General features: G+C 46.6%; 1 protein-coding gene across 1 annotated transcript in view; it reads right to left on the bottom strand.

The window, feature by feature from the left end:
• The window catches only part of PTPRN2 (protein tyrosine phosphatase receptor type N2), a 1,038,500-nt gene that overhangs the window by 38,223 nt on the left and 979,978 nt on the right, over window positions 1-20,299 (bottom strand). The window contains exons 17-18 of the mRNA XM_058660653.1: window positions 16,155-16,228; window positions 9,238-9,315 (exon numbers count right to left, since the gene is read on the bottom strand). Of these exons, the coding sequence (XP_058516636.1) occupies window positions 9,238-9,315; window positions 16,155-16,228 (152 nt within the window). The remainder of the gene's footprint in view (window positions 1-9,237; window positions 9,316-16,154; window positions 16,229-20,299) is intronic.

Here is a 20,299-nt window from a genome sequence, read left to right as displayed (position 1 = left end):
TGTGCCCAGGTAGAAGAGGGAAAGAAATTCTAACATCATTGGAAATCAGGAGGGAGCTCTTTGGGAAAGATGCAACATGTACCAACAGGGCAGTGTGGATCCCCTCTGGGATCCCCTCCTAGCTGGGGAGGTTCCCAAAGCTGGTGTGCACTCCTTCCAAGTGCACTTGGAATGCAATGAATCACTACAGATCTACTTACTCGCAGGTGTCTGACACGTACAGGAAGCAACCTGGGTCAGAGGGAGCGTTGCTTAAGACACAACAACTTCAGCCTGTGCTCATGTCTCAAATGAAACATGTACATTGCTTCCTGATTTTTTTTTAAGCAGCTGCGTTTTCAAGTCCAAGACCTGACATAAATTCATCAGATCCAGTTGTGAAGCAAGACAAGATGAAGAAGAGGGGATGGGAGGAGGGAAGAGGAGGAGGAATACAAAGAAACTGATACTACATACAAAGGCGGACGACCAAGATGTTTTCAGCTGTGATCAACATAAATCAGTTAAAAAAGAAACTCTATATTTGCGTGTGTATATATAATCTCCCCAACTCTAATTCTAAATTTCCACAAGCATGTGGCAAAGGAGTATATGTGCTTGACATGGCAACGGACACACAACAGAACTGCAGAAGCAGTTTCTGAGTCTTTGTTTCCAAAGTCCAAATTTAGGTATGTGGAGTCTTCAAAAAATTCAGGCAAAAAGCACATTTTGCAAAAATTACTCATGGGTTTTAATTTTTTTTTTTTGCCTTAAAACAAACATCTCCCCATCTTCCCTTTCCCACCAAGTCTTCGACGTGCCTTTGTAAAATAACCAGACAAAAGTTGTCCTTCACTTTTAAAGGGTTGTAAATTTATGTAGAAAAAAAATCCAGCAAGGCCCAATGTTTAAAATGCCTTATCCCGGTGGTTATGGTACATGCAATTCACAGAAATGAAAGATCATGTTTTTCCTAAGAGATGCATTGTTCTCTTTCTGTGTTGCCCTTTAATCAAATAATGTGTTTTTAAAAACTGACCCATCAGTATGTTAAAGAGGGTCTCGGGTAAATTTCCTGCTGCCAGTCTGCCAGTCTGCCAGAACTTCCCAGTTGTCTGACATCTATCTGTACAGTCTTTCCTGTGTCATTCAGGACTCCGACAATGTCTGGGATGAGCAGCCAGGAGGGACTGACAACAAGCATTTGGCGACCTACTCTCAGAAGCAGATCATGGGAAGTGGCTCAACACCTGCCCCTCACAGGCCTGGCCTGAGGAGCAGGAGGAGAGGCTGTGCTGAGGCCCACCTGTCTGTGAGAGCCGGCAGCGCCTGACGCTGTGCGCGGTGAGTCTCAGCAAGGTCTAGAGTGGCTGAGGGGCCACTTGCTGGCTCTGGCAGAACAGAGCCACTTTATGGGATTAAGACACTTATTTTAAACGTGATGGGGCTGGCATGATGGTTCAACTCACTAAACCTCTGACAGCAAATGCTGGTATCCTATATGGACACTGGTTCATGTCCTGGCCGCTCCACTTCCCATCTAGATTCCTGCCTATGGCCTGGGAAACCAGTGGAGGATGGTACACACGGGACCATGCCCCCACATGGGAGGCCCACATGAAGCTCCTGCCTTCAGATGGGCTCAGCTCCTACCATTGTGTCATTTTGGGGAGTGAGCCAGCGGATGAAAGGTCTTTTTCTCTGTTTCTCTTTCTCTCGGTAAATCTGCATTTCCAATAAATAATAAATAAATCTTTGGGGGGGAAAAAGTTGCATGATTTGGGGCCATTGTCCTCACAGAGGCCATGCTGAGGTCAACCTCAGGCTGCCCCAAGGCTTGTTTCTCAGTGGTCTTGATGGGGTTGCCCATAAAGGGATGACTTTAGGTGAGGCAGGCTGCCTACCCAGAAACTGTGGAACCCGAGGCAGCCTTTGTCTGGACCGATGCTATTGGTAACAGGCATGTGACAAACACACACACACACACACACCATCAACCTGGGCCTGCAGGCACCTCACGCATAGCTGGCTCATGTGGTGGTAATTAGCTCTTAATTATTGCTTCCCACATTCTTGCCTCATCCCCTACTGGGCAACCGGTACGTAGAAGGAAAAACCTTGACATTTTGTGAGTATCCCAGAGTACTTAGCTCAGAAGAAGGTCTTCTTCACCACGGGGAGAACCCTGATGGATGCTAAACAGCATGAAGATTTATTTTAATCAAGTCTATCAATCCTTGCGAAGAAGAAAACTAGTCCACTGGTTAAGACTTCGTCATAGAATGCATTTTGAAAATGGAAACTGGAAGCCAGAAGGTGGGTTCTTTTTTTCCCTAGGTAGAATGATGAGAACAGCAGGGCGGGCACTGACTGGGCACCTGGTGCACACGTACCTGCCTGTCTGATCTGAGTGTGCGCTCTGTGCTTATGCTTTGGATTTTATGTCACAGCTGCCAATTCAGGACAGGTGCTTGATGCCTGAGATCCAGTTCTAAAAAGGTTAGCCTGTTTCACAAACAGGCCAGGGGAGGCTAAATCTGCCAGTTTTCCTCTTGGCTTTGCTGTTCCTGTCCCATTGCTGGGTACTCCGACTATCCTGGCTTTGTATTCCACATCTGCAAACATCGCTTATGCACTCGAGCTTGGCCAACCATGTTGCCTGTATTTCTGTCAGAGATTCCTGTTCTACATGCCCCAGGTAACCAGCAGGACATGGCTGGTCCAGTGGGCTTGGGCTCAGGGCACCACACCCCTCACTGTCCTGAGGGAAGGCCGGGGTACCCTCCTCCCCTTGTAACCTCCCACTGGCCTCACACAGCCTGAAGCATGCAAGCTTTACAAACTCTGGCTTTTGAGAATCAGCATGCAACTCTTCGCATGCCATATGTCTATTCTACGAAAGCTGGAAGTTGCCCTGGTCAAAGCTCTTTCCCGTTCTTTCTCATCTATAGAGACATTTTCTTTTTCTTTTTTAATTTGTATGTTTAAATAATGATTACATGGTTGATCGGGGTGGGAAAGATCGAGGTTTAGGGAAAATTGGGTGAACTCATTGCTTCTAAATTTGCTATTTCTTCTTGTTCTTGGGGGAAGGGGAGAGACAAAGGGGGGAATCACTCATGACTTTCCACATGTTCCAGCACTCAAGGATGAGGAACCGCCACCTTATAGCAACCTGGAGTACAGAGACATTTTCAAGAACACTACTCCTTCATCCTTCTTTGAGCCTTTCTCCCTTTTAAAGGTGTCATGACAGCAAAATACCTTTTTGAGTTACACAGATCTGGTTTTAACATGGGCTCTGCCTCAAGCCTGCTGTGTGTCCCTGGGCAGAGCTTCTGGGTCCCCTGACCTCCAACTTTCTCCTGGCTCTCTGTAGGTACAAAGCAGTACAATATGTGGGCACATAGCATGCAACACATCGCTTTGGACTGCACAGCTGGGTGGCAGAGGACATTTTCAGTGTTTTACAACTACTGCCTCTTTCCCCCAAACCTTCTCATCCTCTCACACTGAAACTCTGACCCCAGTAAACATTAACTCCCCATTACTCCCTGTCTGAACCCCTGGCATCCACCATTCTACTGCCTGTCTCCATGCCTTCATCGCAAGCCCGTGCACAGGTGGTTAGGCGGGTCAGATGAAGTCAGGTACCTAAAAGTACCTGCCTTGGGATCGAGCATAAAAGAACTCAATTAGCATTATTTTCTCCCTTCGTCCTTTCCTTTACACAGCCATGTGTCTTTTCTCTCAACAGACTCCCCAGCCAGCAGGTGGGAGGCAGCCATCCCTAGAGATAAAAATGCATTTCCTGGACCTGGAGCGCCGTCATCTGCCATGCGTGCCTGCAGAGCTACAGGGGTCAGAACAGTGGGAAAGGGGCTTTTCGTTCTCCCTTCCTTCGTTTCCTGCTGTCCAGTCTCCCCTAACACTGCGTACATATCGGCCAGAGCTTGACACCTGTGGGTGTCAAAGGCTGGGGTACTGGGTCCACTCTTCCTGAAGTTATTTCAGAAATACTTACAGACAAGTAAGCCCTCACAAAGCAAATCCAATGCTTCTAATTTAAAAGTTACTAGAACATAAACAGCCCTCCTTGAGATTGAAGGAGTGTAAGTTGTGATCCCAAAAGGGTGATTACAGGGCCCCACCCAAGGTCAAGGGGATGACGTCATGGCTGATGGTGGCTTGGGGCAGGCCGACTGAGTGGACCTGGCTGATACTGCTGTCCACTGAAGATGACTTTTCTTTCCCTTCAAAATGTTCACCATCCTGGCTATTTTTACTTGATTCTGTGGTCTCTGTTTCTGTTTTGATGTGTGTCACCATACATTTTGGAATATTGACCCCGGAATTGAACACAAGGTGGCCCAAGATTGTCCCATACTTTGGAAAAAAAGTTTTGTGTGAGTGACAAAATGACTCACTCCTCCAACTGGGTGCGTTTCCCTTCCTTCTAAGCGGTTTACATCCTCCCTTCTACTGAACCTGGTACCTGCTGCTTAACTCAGATCCATAAAGCTCCCTCCAGGACAGGAGAAGCAAGCATTCTTGTGAATGGTGAGCAGGACATGAGGGACATGAGCCTCGTTAGAGGTTTGTCTGCCTCCCAGAAAACATTCCATTCTAGAATTCCTCATGCAAATCACACTTTTCAGAAATCAAACTCGTAACTTGCATAGTACAGATTTAGGGAAAGAATTCTAGCCAGTGGACAATGGAGTGGAGCCAGCCTGCAAAGTCAGCCCCTTTCTCTGCTTTATCACCTCAGCACTACGTGCTCTAGCTGCCCAAGGCAACAGAAAGGACAAGAGCAAGGTTGGGGGTGCAGTCTTGGCAGGGCGTGATGTGAGCTACACGGAAGGTGCAAAGGTTGGTGCTGCCCAGTGGGGAGGGAGAGACCCGGACATTCACCTGGAGGCAAAGGCCAGTGCAGTTGCCCCCTGAACCTTCTTATACTCAGTTCTGGCCGAAGCCTTGGAATGCTGCTGCTCCTCTCGGTCCCCGCTTCCTAATACCCTTTCTGAACTCAGCAGCGGTCTACTGTCAAGTTACCATGTGGTCATGGCACCAATTTCACCGCTCAGTAAAGATACTTTTTCCTTTAAACCGCTACTCTGGGTGGAGATGGGGACAAGCAGTGTCCTCCTGAAATCCATGCCCACCTGGAGACTGTGACTATGATGCTGCTCAGAAAGTGGTCTTTGCTGATGTTATACAGTTATGGGAAGGGTCTCCTGTCAGCTGGGACCCCAAGTCCAGTACCTCATGTTTCTTTAAAAGGAGGGGGAATAGGGCACAGACACACAGGCACACGGAGATGAGATAGGCTTGTGACTGCTGAGGCAGGAAACAGGTGATGTGGCAAGAACTCGAAGGACTGAGAACAACACTGGACGCTGGGGAGAGATTGGAACAGAGTCCCCCGCAGCCTCCAGGCAGACACACTCTCGTGAGCTTGTTCCTGAGCACAGAGGATATAGCTCTGGTACTTGAAGTTGCCTGGATTACTGCACTCTTTCATCAACAGCCAGAAGAAGTGAGTGTGGCCTTTCTCATCTGCCACATCACACCTGCTCTTTTTTTGTGGCTGAGACTCACTCATCATCAACAGATAACAAACCCCAGAGTCCAATCCTCACCCAAAAGTGTGGGAGGAAAAGAAGATGTTTTCCTTTTTTTTCCCCTGATGTGTTCCAAGTTCCTGGGCCACAGTTTAAGAGAGGCCATCCATCCAGACGAGGAGATGTCATCTGGGGGAACTGCATTCAAATTGAACTTTAGTTCTATATTCCCAGCAGTTTTAGAGGCAGGTGCTGCTGCTTCTGCATGCACTCTGCTAGCTACAAGTGGCAAAGATAAGCTGAACACTGAGTTTTTCAGAATGCTAATCCTGGGACATACAGTGATTGTTCGAGGAAGAGTTGTGCCTGATAGATGCTGCCGTTCTAAGACATATGAGGCCAGCCGATCAGACACGAGGCTCCCCAGAAGTCAATTTCTTCTCTCTTGCTCTGCCTGGTTTTATTGTGCCAGTGGTGAACATCTCTTCACTGTGTTCACACAGAAGTAGTACCCACAAGTTGGAAAAGGGTGTGGTAATGGCAGCTTCATGGTCAAAAGAGTTTGAATGAGGTCAAGTTGAATAGGTTTCTTCAGGCGCTTGGATAGTCCTTCCCAAAGGTTTTGAATTATGCCCAGAACACCCCGCAGAACTGGGCAGATTAAGAACAAGATCTTTGTGAATCAGAAGAGCCATTACTTTTTGAGGGACACTTTTTAACTGGCATACAGGGAACAGATTTCATACATTTTATATACACAGTTTTAAGAGCTTAATGATTCTCCCCATCTGACCATCCCTCCCTGCCTCCTCCTTCCTTCCTAATTTTCTTTGATCAGAACCACGTTTCCTAAGTTCTGATTGAGATGTGTCTCAGATCATCCTGCACCTCATATTCACTTCAGAACTTTTTCTCTGGGGGTCGGCATTATGGTGTAGCAGCTCGAGCCACAACCTGCAGCAACAGTATCCTAAATGGGTACTGGTTTGAGGAGTGGCTAGTCCACTGCCGACTAAGTTCCCTAATAATGGGACTGGCATACAGTGGAAGATTGCCCAAATACTTGGGCCCCTCTACACACATGGGAGACCCTGAAGAAGCTCCTGGCTTTGGCCTGGCTGAGCCCTCACCAATGTGGCTATATGGGGAATACACCAGCAGATGAAGGTCTCCTTTTCTCTCTGTCCTTTCCTCTCTCTAACTTACCCTTTCACATAAATATTTAAAGAAAAAAACACTTTTCTCTAGTAATTATAGAAATATTTCCTACCCATGTCAAGAATTCATTGATAAACCCTCTAAAATATTGCAGGGGCTGTAAGCACAGAAAAAGACGAATTGCTTTCACAACAGGGCCGGAATATGATAAGAAAAATAGCCTATCCTCAGATTTACTAGTATGTTCACTTGCGCAAAGTATGAGCCTGTAAGATTCATGGGATTGCAAAGATCATATGTACACAAGTAAAGCCTTACCATGTCACCCAGTGCAGGCTAAGTGGTTAATGACAGGAAGCATTTATTACTGTACAAACGCCCTCAAGAAGTTGTGATTCTGATGGCAAGAGGATTCTTGCACATAGAAGTGATATCTCTGGTAGTGAATGGCAGGTTCCACAGATTGGTAGAAATGAAAGAATCCATATTTGGGGGCATTGAATGACACACATAACCACATGCACTTTGGTGGATTAAAGCTCTGAGGATGCTCCCTGCTCCATCACACCATGCAGAATGTTCTTCGTCTTGCTCCCTGAGTGTAAGCAACCCCAGGTGAACATGCACAGTGGTGAACAGCTCTGAATGGATTGGGGTTCAGTTCATAGAGCAGGGCCAAGTGTGATGAGATCCTACTTCAAGAAGGCCATTTTGCACGAGGATGAACATCCTTCTACAGGACATTGTCCCAGGATGATATGACACATGGGAAATTCTTCCTTGGGCTGTATGGCTCTTCATGGGTATAACATGGGGGAAATTCAACCATCCCTTGAGTGGTGGGTCCTCAAAACCACTCTCATGCCAACATCCTATGTAATGATCAGAGTTTAAATAGAGCAACACGGTGATGCATTTTACTTCTTTTCCAAAAGCAAAGACACAAGCAAATTTAGAAACTGGAGATGGTCACACCATATTTTAAATCTTGGCTTTTTCCTTGCTGACCTGAGTTCATCAAGGTAATCTCTCAGATATTCACCTGCCTTGCCCACAACATGGGATATTGATACTTGAATATTAATGTGATCAAAGATGGTCCTCAGTATCTATTAACGAATTGGTTCCTGGGCCCCACAAGAACACCAAAATCCACAAATGCTCAATTTCCTTATATAAAATGGCATATTTGCACATAACCTCAGCTATTCTCCTACATACCGTAAATCATGTTCATATAACTTATAATACTTCATACAATGAAAATGCAATGCAAATTGTTGTTATATTGTATTCTTTACGGAATACAATACAACAAAAAGTCCCAAGGATAGTGCTGTGGTCTAGTGGGTAACACAGCACTAGCATCCACACAGGTACTGGTTCATGTGCAAGTTGCTCCATGTCCAGTCCAGCTGTGTATTTGTGCCTGGGAAAAACAGTGGAACATAGCCCTAGTACTTGGACCACCGGCACATGCTTCCGTAAAAAGGCTTCAGTCAGGCTCAGCCTTGGCGATTGTGGCCAAGTTTCTCCTCCTCTCCATGTAACATTGGCCTTTTGAAGATGTTCAGTACAGACACAGGCATCTTCAAGTGTCTGGATTCACAGCCCACTGACTCTGAGGAGGCAGCCAGGGAGCCAGCCTCATGGGTCTTCCATGAGTCCCCAACTTCTCCCTTGCTTTTTCAGAAAACCCCTGCCAAAAACATCCTCAAGGGAGGAGAGAGGCACACTTCCTTCTGTTAGGTAGAGAGGGTGAGGAGAGGACTGAGTGGACAGGTTGGAAATGGAACATAGGCTTCTGGGAACAGAATCCATCAGCACAAATGAAGGCAGTGACCTTGCACGCCTGACACACAGTAGGAGCTTACTCCCATTCACTGCTGCTGCTGTGTACTCCAGCAGGAAACCCACAGGGCCATGTCACACGGCCACTGACTGGGGAAGAGATAACACAAGAAGTGGAAAAGGGAGAATCCATTTGCCTTCCTCGGGTCGATCTTGACAGCTGATGTTCACATTGATTTTCAGCGTTTATGCCTTGGTCTGGGTGACTCCAGATCATACTGAACATGCTGGTGAACCAGGCCTGGTTTTGCCAACACATTACAGAGAATCCACAAGGAAGACAAACTGTGATCTGGGAACCACTTAGTATCCTCACAACAACAAAACTATCAATTTAGAGCTATCCTCACAACAACAAAACTATCAATTTAGAGCGCCTGTGGGATAAAATATAAATAGTTTAAACCTTTGTGGATTTTACTTCTTTATATCTTATAAACTAAAACTACAGAATGCTGAAAACATAAGACTTCTAAAGCAGTCATGTCTCAAAAGAAATTTTTCATACTCAGGTTTTGGGGGGAAAGGTGGAAAATAAAAGTTAGAAATTCTGACATCAAATAGCATTTAATGCATACCTCTAAGCAAATGTGAACCAACTTAACATCACAGCATGATTCATGGCCAACTTATTAAAAAGTCACTGTTAGAAGAAAAAAAAAACTTCATAAAAGAGATTCACCTGCCAGAAGTCGGCCACGGTAGCGGGAAGTGGTCCTTGGGTGGCGATGTAGGCAGGATTCCTTGGGTCATGATCCATCTGCAAGACAACAAGACCCCACAGGGTGAAGGCACATTGTGGCTCAGGAGATGACGCCTGCACATCCTGCTCTGCATGCTGTATCAGCAGCACACAGCTCCTGCGAGACAACCCCAGGGCCCTTCTGTTTCATTACCTTCATGAATGCAAGCCAGTGCCCAAGTACAGGCAGGGCTTTGGCAGACTTTTGAGCCTGGGCACTCGCATCCCAAGTGCTTTCTTACACCAGACATGCAAGTCTGAGGAGCAGCTTCAACTGGACAAAGGCCAGGATTCCGATGAGAAGAGAGCAAAGCATCAGCCCATCTAAGAGATGCAGCCGGGCAGCCTTGGGATGTAAGTGATTCCAGAGAAGCTCAGCCATGGCACTGGCCTGCACAACTTTCAAGCCCATCCTAGGGTCTGAGCTGTGCTTGGGACTGTGGGTGCTGACCTTGGGAAGCATCAAACCTCAGCTGTTAGCAGAAAGTGAAGACCCTATGGACACACATGCCTCCTGGATCCCCAACAGCAAGCTAGCGTCACAGGAGGGCCTGTGTTTCCTTTCAGCAAGCAGGAGCTCGGGCAAAGGCTACGTTTGGGGTCTGAGCAAGGCCAAGGTGGCAGAAACGTCACAGGAACTCGTTTCCTATTCTAACAAAGAATGCAACTGGGAACCTTCCGGCCAGTTGATTTATGTGCAGGCATCCTGCTAACTCTAACTTGGGGAATATGGCTTCAAGGTTCTTAATTACAACACGTACTTTGAAGAATGGCTACGCAGACAAAAGCTGAAAAGGAACACGAGGGAAAGCACTGTGGTGCGGTGGGCTAAGGCACTCCTTACGGACAGTTATATCCCATAATGGAATCCCTGGGATTGAGTCCCCCCTCAACTTCCAATCCAGCTCCCTGCTGATACACATGCAGGTCCCTGCCACCTGCATGGCAGATCCAGGTGGAGCTCCTGGCTCCTGGCTTCAGGCTTGCCCAGCCTTGACTGTTGCTGGCATTTGGGGAATGAATCAGTGGACTCAAATTCTCCTCTTTCTCTCTCTGCCTTTCTGCCTTTCAAATAATGAAAAAGAAAAAGTGTGTTTGGGGGGGATGAGAACAAACAAGAAATGAACAATATTAAAAGCACATCGAAGAAGATGGTCAGACCAACACTGTCTCCCACTGACAGGTCCTGGCCATCACTCACATGCCCAAGACTGGCCAGGTGCCCTCCCTACATCCCAGGAGACAGCATGAGGAAGCATCCTACCTTCCGGTAAGACAGTTGTGCGTTTGTCAGATCTACAGCCTCGCATGTCTAGGACTAAAATTTACTCTTTTGAGGTCAGGGCGTGGCGTAAGATTTCAAATGCTCTGTATTTACAGATCATGATTAAGGTTCCATTTCTCAACAGCCCCCCACAATGAGAACGTTTGAACCATATGTGATTCTGAGTTGCCACGGGGGGACATTGTTGGGAAATCATGGTGCCACCCTACAGCTTGGTTTTGCCTGTGGGTTGGAGCAAGAGACGGCTCGAGGCAGGAATTCTCCACCAGCGACCCCGTGAGTCTGCGCACAGCCCAGCAGCATTCTCTAGGATGATGGCTCTCAGCATAAAAGAATGCACCGAATGCACCTTATAATTATGTGTGCCATAAAACAGCGAAGGCACATAAAGGAACAGATGTAAGTTATTCTAACAGAACAACACAATGACGCTAGCCGGGGGCTGGTGGCGGGCGGGGGGGGGTTTCAGCAAAAATAAATAAATAAATACATAAAAATAACAAAAGCTTTTCGTGCATCTAATTTAGTGATTCATAATTAAAACTGGACCTCGTTTTGAAATCCACCACAACACAGACAACACAGGTAAAATTATGTTACTCTCACTGAAAGCCCCAATGAAAATGCTCCAGTGGAAAAGTGCTTAGCAGAAATAAGTTTTGATTTTTTTTTTGAAATCTGCATTTGTTGGGGGTGACAGCTATTTCCAGAACGCCGTCTGTGCGGCACAGGGAGAGCACCGCCATCCTCTCTCCACTGTGCTTTTTCTCCTAAGCAGGTTGGACTGTGACACATCTTACACAACTGCTGGCATGTTCAAACTCTCACCTTGGGGCTGCTTTCAGAATGTGTCATACGCGAACTGAACCTGAAGTTGTGGAGAGAATTTTGGAAAGGGATCAGCCAGGCAGCTTTTGGGGGTAGATTTTCATTGCGCTACGTTTCAAATGTCGATCAACCCATGAGCTTACTCAACCATCCCGGATGGAGGCCAGGAAGGCTGGAGAGGCTGAGGGGAAATAGTGGCATCACCAGTAGTGAGTTCAGGGCCCGCCCTCACAACTCCCTCCAGCTCCACGGCTGTCACGTGGTTGCCACTGGGAAAGCAGCAAATAGCACAATGATCACAGGGTTGGGAGATGTGTCATCAACTTCACAATAATTCAGAAGACAATCACAATTATTTCATTCTATGCACATTCAGTTGAACAGAAAATAATTCTGGGCAGAAGGACTCGGGGTAGCAAGGAAACATAAGGGAACAGAAAGCCATACCATGCTGTCTTTACCGAGTAAAAGTGAAGCGACTGTTTAAACAGTTTGGTAACAGTTAAGGTTTTCAAGGTAGGATAAGTATACATGGGTGCTTCAAAGAGTTCACGGAAAATGGAATCCAAAGGTTAGTTTATTCTGGTGCAAACCAAAAAAAAAAAAAAAAAAAAAAAAAAAAAGAAAACCTTGGCATCATTTATTTTATATTTATTTTTACAAAATACATTTTCCGTGGACTTTTTGAGGATGCTTCACCTTTGGAGGAAATCACATAAGTTTCTATAAACACTGGGTTTTCCAACAAGAGGATGTAATCGACAAACCCAACATGACAGACACGTGTCTTCATCCGTCTCCCCCAGTCTGGTGACGCGTTCTCGGACTTCCTCTGCTCTTTGTGCCTGACTGTGCCCTCTTACTTTCTCATTAATTTCCATGTCTTTGTAATACGCTTTCAATCATGTGAATGTTTTAGTCTCAGGCACGCACAGCACAACCACAGAAAATGTCAGTTAACGTCTGTGGGCTCAGTCTCAAAGTCTTGAACATGAGGGTTGTTGGGGAGTGGGACGTTTGCACAATATGTCCTCTAAGTGCCCCTGAGCTCTGGAATTCTATGTGCATATATATGTATGCAGACTCGTGTGTGTGTGTGTGCCTGCCTTGACGTTTTGCTTGTCATCCTGAAAGCCTGTATATTTAGTAAGTGGAACACTGGGCTGCTGGTGGCCTGGGCACCGCTAGTACCAGGCTGTCCTCTCTTTTGTGAATTGCACAGGGAAGAACTTTGAAGTGGCTGAGCACCAAATTTCTGTGCTTCCCCCTGTGGGTGAGCAGCGGAGGCATTGGAAGGGATAAGGCTGTAGTATGATAACCCTTGGTCCCCCAGTGGTGGCTGCTGCAGTAAACACAGTTTGTCGGGAGAAGTGCTATCACAAATGCCACTGTGTGATTTGATGCAGATCGATGGTCAGAGGGTACAAGGATCTAATGACGATGAAAAGTATAATTCTGCTTTTACTAAGTGGCATTTTTTTGTGTGTTGAATCTATTATCCCTTAGTGGACTGATTTTTAGAGAGACATAACATGAAACGATATAAGTAAATTCTTATGTATTTCTAAATGTATGATTAAGAATCAATGAGTGATTTGCTTTAAGCTATGGGATGGCAATTATTAAATAAGTAGGAGTGACTGGCTCATTCTTTACAAACTCTAATTTGCATTAAAAAACCCCTTAGCAATAATTTCCCCAATGCTCCAAATCAATTGCTTTTCAAAGTGAAGCATTCAGCACATTGAGACCACAGGATCTAAAATCCAAAAACCTTGATCAGGCAAGCCCCGCGACCCTCCAGGACCCTGCCAATGTGCAGGTGGGCGGAGAGTGAGTTGCCCAAACCAACCCTGGTTCAGAGAAGATCTAGCCAACTTCAGGGAAGGGACTGGGGGTCACACTGTGAGGTTATGCGTTGTATGTAAGAACTGAATATAAACCACAAACAAGCACACAGGCTTGGTTGTAAATATTTTTGGGAAAATGATAAAATTGGCTCCCCGTTATGTCCAGTTTCTTGAGCTTGTCGGGACATTGTGGCTGTCATGTTTTTATGAGGACCCACTCTGCCCCTACCCAATCGAATGCATTTTGAATTGAAACCTTGAACAGTGTTTCCTTCCTTCATAAACAGTAGAATGAAGGATTAAGCTTATTGTTAAGTATCATAGGGAATTTCGGACTTGCGCCCAGGAAGAAGACTTGCACGTTGTGTTTGGGCAAGCTGGTGTGTTGATGACCCTGCTCCGTCTGGCATCCTCAGTAATGAACAAGCTGAGTTTTAAATGTAGCCGATGGGTTTCTCAGACACCCCATGCGGGAAAGCAGAACTCCCGTCTCCTTTCATGACCTCTGATTTAAAAGCAAAGATTGCACATTATTTACTATTGGATGACTTCCCTGGAATTTAATGAGCACTAAGTACAAATATGACAGACGTAATTATCATAGTTTTATTCTGCACAGCCAGGGTCTTCTTGTGCTATAATTGTAAGCCTTTCATTCAACGGCTGCTAGGAAGGTCATTATCATTGTGCTTTCAGTTATTTCAGAGAGAAGAGGCTACATGAATTTCCTCTAGTTCATTCTTCCAATTCAAATTTGAAAAAAAAAAAAGAATTGCGGTATGAAATAATGGAAAAATATAAAGGGGGCTGTAAAAATTGCTTCTCTCTCCTGGAGTCACCTTCTGACCCAAGTTCCTGGCTTGTAAAGCCTGGGGAGGTCGTTATGAATTTGCACGAGTGGTAGGGAGATGTGCAGGCATCCAACACACACAGACACTCATGCACCCTCTTGGGCCCGTGTTTGCGCACTGGCTGCAGATGGTCTCTGCTGATGGGGCGGCTTCTATGTGGAGCATGCTTGCCCACACTGAGTCTTGAATGCTGCTCAGAGCAGCTCAGACATCCGCGTGTTGCTACACACGCAGAAGGTTCCAGGCCACGACACTAACTTCCAGTCTCTTAGACTTGAAAGTGCTTTATTTGTCCTCATTTTGATCTCATAAGATGACTTATTCCAGGGAAAAGTCACAACAGGGTTTCCTCAGACACTTTTTAGCTGCCATCAATCATTCTGAAATGAGAAAACCCAGGCATTTACAAAACCTAGCTTCCCTAGAAACGCTGCTCCATCCATAAAACAAGGCTGCTAAACCAATGAAGCTTATTTTTTTTTAAGTTACTCTTATTGAGAAAGACTAATTGGTCCCAAACTAGAATTTCTGAAATAAACGCAGGCCTGGTTATCGAAGTTTACCACTGTTGGACGTAAAGAAGTGATTTCTTTTGAAGAAGGAGCGCGTGAATAAAAGACAAGGCTCCAGTAGGTGCAGATGAGCTCTTCACTCAGAATTCACTTCTGCAAAGCTGAGCGTGCTCATTGTGCAGCATGTGAAGTGGCCACAGCACCTGGAAGCCCTAATAAGCAGCTCTATGCAAAAGGAACTCCGAAATAAATAGGCTTGTAGTCCAACAAATGGGCTCCGAGGACAGTGTGCCATCAGGGACTCCCGCTGGCGACCACACACACCAACGACCTTATCCAAAGCTTTCTCTTATGGGGATGAAAGGGGCTGTGGCATGTGTCTGTGCTTCTAGAGCAGACCCACGTTCTTAGTCCTCGGCATCACCAGTGACCTTAAGCACTTCCTCCTGCAGACATGCTATCTGGCTGAATGCAAATCTGGAATTTTGATGAGATACCCTGATCCTTCCTTGGAGACGAAAACTGAGAAAATCCATTTAAGGTTGGGGAAAAGTCCACCACCAACAACAGCACAACAGAGCCACATGAAATCTCTTCTTTGTCGTTGGTGTTAACACACCACCAACCATGGTCTCCGAGAAAAGGCTCTGTCCCTTGTCAGTGGGTTTTACTCTCTCCCACCGGCCACCATTCTAACTTGAAAAAGCCAGCCTGAGTCCTCACAGAACCTGGCTTGAGAGCCCCTCGATCACCGACTTCCACCCTGTCTTGGATGACTTTGAGCCAGAACTGACTTTTTCCTCTTCTGGTCCCTGCAACTCTATGGCTTGAGACCGGAGAACGGTCATGTGGCTCCAGAATTCAGAAGGTGCTGGCAGGATGGGATTCATGCCGTGGGCAGGCAAGGAGCCTTGGGAAGATGGAAGTCCCTTGTTGCTGGGGATCCCCATGGCACATGGCACCAAGAGAAGCTGTCACCTGGCTGTGAATGCAAAACCCTCTCTCATTCTGCTAACAAGATAGCACCTATGAGAATCTTGACCACAAAGCATTTTTTTTTAAACAATAAAGAAATGTTCCCACCCACAGGAAAAGCTTAAAGGAAATGCAGCTACAATTTGGAGCCTGCCTCAATGTCACTGTTAAAAAATAAAAAAAAAAAAAAAAAAGGACTGGGTCTGATTTTTCCAATGCTTCTGAGTAAAGTGGGGAATAACTGACTCAGGGAGGAGACCCTCACTAACTGAAGTTTTCCCGCAAGTTCATTGACAGGTTACCACACTGCTGGACACTCTACAGCCACTGGATCTATTATCACCCAATCTGAGCACTCAAATGACTTACTCTCTAAGCAGCCTATGCCTGGTGAAGGGGCTGTCAGGACAGCTCAGGAAGCTGGGGGCGGAGGGGGACTGGCCTCAGCCCAATCCTCCCAGTCCAAACCAGTCACTAGCTCACAACTCTCAGCAGGGTTAGGTCACATGTGTGCAGAGAAGAAGCCTAGAGCCAACCTGGGGCGAGGCGTACTTACGATGGGGCTGGCATTGATGTAGTCCGAATTGCTGTGGCTGTTTTCTGATTTCAGCAGGATCCTGGAGTGGTCATCTGCAAGCAACGCCAAGAGCAGTGGTCAGTTCGCAGTACGGCCACGGCCTTTCACCTGCTCAGGCCCAAAGGCCATGCGCACGGCCGCTTCCTGGGACTCTGCTCACCTTCATGACAGCACTCCCTTTCCCACGATCACTCAGGATCCTTCAGTGTAAGAGGCACACAAACAGGGCCAAGGGGGAATAGGTGCAACATTTTCATTTGGTAGAATTTAGGGATGTGGACATTTTGCTTATGCAAAATTCAAAGTCAGGTGTTCTCTGTAGTATTTTTGGTAAAGATTTATTTATTTTCATTACAAGATCATACATACAGAAAGAAGGAGAGACAGAGAGGAAGATCTTCCATCTGATGGGTCACTCCTCAAGTGGCCACAACGGCCACAGCTGAGTCAATCTGAAGCCAGGAACCTCTTTCTCCAGGTCTCCCACGTGGGTGCAGGGTCCCAAGGCTTTATGCCGTCCTCGACTGTTTTCCCAGGCCACAAGCAGGGAGGTGGATGGGAAGCAGGGCTACTGGGATTAGAACCGGCTCCCATTTGGGATCCTGGCGTGTGCAAAGCAAGGATAGGCTACCACGCTGGGCCCTCTGCAGTATTTTATATAGTGTTTAACAGATGTATTTAACAACACACAATAAACTGATAAGATGTTCTTTAGTGCAACTTGACAACAGTGTAAAAGTGTACATATACAGCCATTCTGCCTTTCACTGTCAGCTCTCAAGAGATTACGTGACTAGTGAACCCTCCATTCAAGGTGGATTAGACTGAGCAATGCTTGAGGAGTTAGGCTTCTTTGATTCAGGAAGTTTTCTGCTCACCACTGGTATACTGGGGACCTAACTCCACTGCAATCTGAAGAGCAGCTGTATAAACATGAATATTCAGCAATGGCCAGCAACCAACATACAAAGTTTTGGTTGACAAGTGGTTAAATCCCCAAGATGATGGGAATTTGGCCTTAAAAGGAGAGCAAGAGAAAAAGAAAATGCCGAATATTGAGAAACACACAGGTGCAGATGCACCGATGTCAGACTGGGCCTAAGGAGGAAACCCAGCAGAGAACGGGGGATGAATGGTCCTTAGGGTCTGTCAAGACGACATCCATGGGGTCCTTGACTCAGCCGTCACTGTGGTCTGGAACAATCCTGCTCCTGCTCGCTCTGAGCCTCTTTCTCCCTTCTTTTCAGGGATTTTCAAATCAGGACCCTTCATGGGAAGCCCAGGGGGATTAGGCAGGGCAGTGCTCAGCCTGGTAAAGCTAAACAGAGGGCCACCAGAAGAGTTTGGCTCCAGCTGCTCGAGGAAGGCCACCTGCTCTCTTCTCTGCCAGTGTGGAAAACCCAGAGTGACACAGCCGTTCACCCCCAGGTCTTCCTGCTTTGGTGACTACTTTTCTAGTGATGCCAACACAGCTCTCTTCTTCTGGGACAATAAAGACGATTTTGGCTGCAGCCATCAAGATCCAGGTTTCCAGGGTGGCAAGCGTTTTTTTTTTTCTTTTTTCTTTTTTTTAATCCTAGTTTCGACTGTGTCACACTACTTCCTGCAGAGATCTGATCCCAGAAGGAAACGCCTCCTAACGATCGCAACTATGAAAGAGGCCCAACCGTGGAGAGGCCAGCACAGAGCCAGCAGCATCTCCCCTCCCCATGTGGAAGTGGAATGTGGAGACCAGCGACCTCCGCAGAAGCAGCGACTCTCTGGCTGACTGTAAGATACACGACGATGAGACATGGGAATTGCCTTCATTCGAGGAAGTGGATAAAGATGAGCATTTAAGGCAATCACGGGGATCCAAAAGAGGCTGTGGTGCGAAAGCGAGAGAAAGCCCAAACAAAGTCCTGATGGTAGGTGTGCTCGGGTTTTTCTTAAGTATTTCGAATGATTGCCTGGCTGTGACTGTGCGCTCCTGTTACTGTTGCCTTCTGCCAAAAGACTTAAAAACAATTGTCCTCTCTGAAATTTCTCCTCTCCTATGCCTATTCTCTGCTTGGGGCTGCCACTTTAGGCACCGTCAGCTGGTTATTGCAAAGAGATGTGCCCGAAGAAACCTCTTTGTTGGGGTGGGCATTTGACCTCTTGGTTGAAAGGTTAAGGTGCTCGCGACCTGCACAGGAGTGCCTGGACTCACCGTCCACATCCAACCCTGACTCCATGTGCTTGCTGATGCCAGCTCCAGGAGACAGTCGGTGGGTGATGACGCAGCTGGGCCCCTGCCAATCACATGCGACGCCTGGGTTGAGCCCCAGCCCTTACAGGCATTTGGGAAGTGAGCCAGCAAATGGAAACCCTTTGTCTCTCAAACAAGTAAAATTAGAAAAAACAAAACAAAACAAAACAAAAAAAAGCGAAGGTACTGAGCTTTGCTTTCATATGAATTTATGAAATTTTTAAGCAACAAATTCTAGTGCTAGGGAAATTCCCTGATGGCTTGAATTCAAAAAGTATCATCTGTTAGAGACCAGTATTCTATGGGATTGGACACCATACCAGCAGTCTTACTAAGATGAACGTTAGCCTTTGAGTTTACTAAGTATGCCAAACTATTGAATTTGATGATGCAGAGCTTGAGTCTGGTGTCTTAGACCACTTGGCCATTTTGACGCCCTTGCTACTGAATTTGGTAAACAACAAATTCTAGGAAAACTCTTTGGAGAGTCATAGTGGCTGGAGCCTGGGAAAGTATCTCCTGGAAACCAATGTGCTAGTAGATTGAACGCCACACCAGCAATCTTACTAAGGGAAGAAAACCACAGCTTGCAGTCTGTGGCTTCTGGGTATGGCAGGCTTGGAAGGCTCAGACTGTGCTGTGCACAGATCAAGGAGCACACAGAGACCTCTTGGTGTCTCCTCCTGCAGGGGTCAGCACCACCCAGCCCTGCCAGCTGCATGCAACAGTATGGTGGTAGCTGGGCTTCTCCTGGGTGCAGTGGATGAGTGGGTTGAGTGGATGTCTTCCTCATTGGAAAACTGGGAATGAGCTTCTTAATCCTGACCGTGTAAGCTTGGTTCTGCAAGTATTGCCAAGGCAATCCACCACAAGCCCACACACCAGCACAGGGGCACAGCGCCAGAGCCCTCTGTAAAGCAGGCCTTTACAGAATGCATTTCCCCTTGGTCCAGTCACCCTTTGAGGGCCACACTGAGTGAAGGACAAGGGCTGCAAAAACCATAGAATACCTCCACCTGGTGAGTGTACATTTGATTCTGCACCTATAAACGGCTTTAAAAATTCATAGTGAAGGTGTTGGGTTTTAAAAATAGGCCCTTCTGGACCTGGCACCATAGCCTAGTGGCTAACGTCTTTGTCTTACATGCGCCGGGATCCCATATGGGCACTGGTTTGTATCCTGGCTGCTCCATTTCCCATCCAGCTCCCTGCATGTGGCTGGGAAAATAGTCGAGGATGGCCCAAAGCCTTAGGACCCTGCACCCACATGGGAGACCCGGAAGAAGCTCCTGGCTTCGGATCGGCTCAGCTGTGGTCATTGTGGCCACTTGAGGAGTGAACCACTGGATGTAAGATCTGTCTCTCCTTCTTTCTGTAAATCTGACTTTCCACTAAAAATAAAAAAAAAAAATCTGAAAACCAAAATGGACCATTCTGAATTTGGAAACACGAGAGGGGCGGGTTTGTGACAGGGTTGGCGATTGCTCGGTCAGCTGATCTTCATTTGGTTGGGCAAATTTTTCAACTATTTTGTGATTCACTTTTCCTCTTCACCTTTTTAAAAAAAGAGATGTTACAAGAGCCAATGAGAGGACGACATCAGGCTCTGAGCCCAGGAGTCGTCTCTTCTTTATTTCTATCCTTCCTCCAGTGAGTTGCTGCTATCCTTAGTCAACCAACTTCTGAAAAAGGCTAAAATGAAAATTTCCAAAAATAATCCATAGATTGTAAGCTGTGGGTTGTTGCTCTGAGGAGCAGGATGAAATCTTGAGCTGTCACACTCTGTCCTGACCAAGTCATGAATCACCCCTCTCTCCAGCGTATTCGCACTGTCTACACTACCAGCTGCTTAGTCCCTCAGGAGTCTTCTCCAGGATCAGACTATCATGGTATC

Source organism: Ochotona princeps, chromosome 2 (genome assembly GCF_030435755.1).
Source record: "Ochotona princeps isolate mOchPri1 chromosome 2, mOchPri1.hap1, whole genome shotgun sequence".
NCBI classification, from domain to species: domain Eukaryota; kingdom Metazoa; phylum Chordata; class Mammalia; order Lagomorpha; family Ochotonidae; genus Ochotona; species Ochotona princeps.
This window is presented reverse-complemented; position numbering and strand designations above follow the sequence as displayed.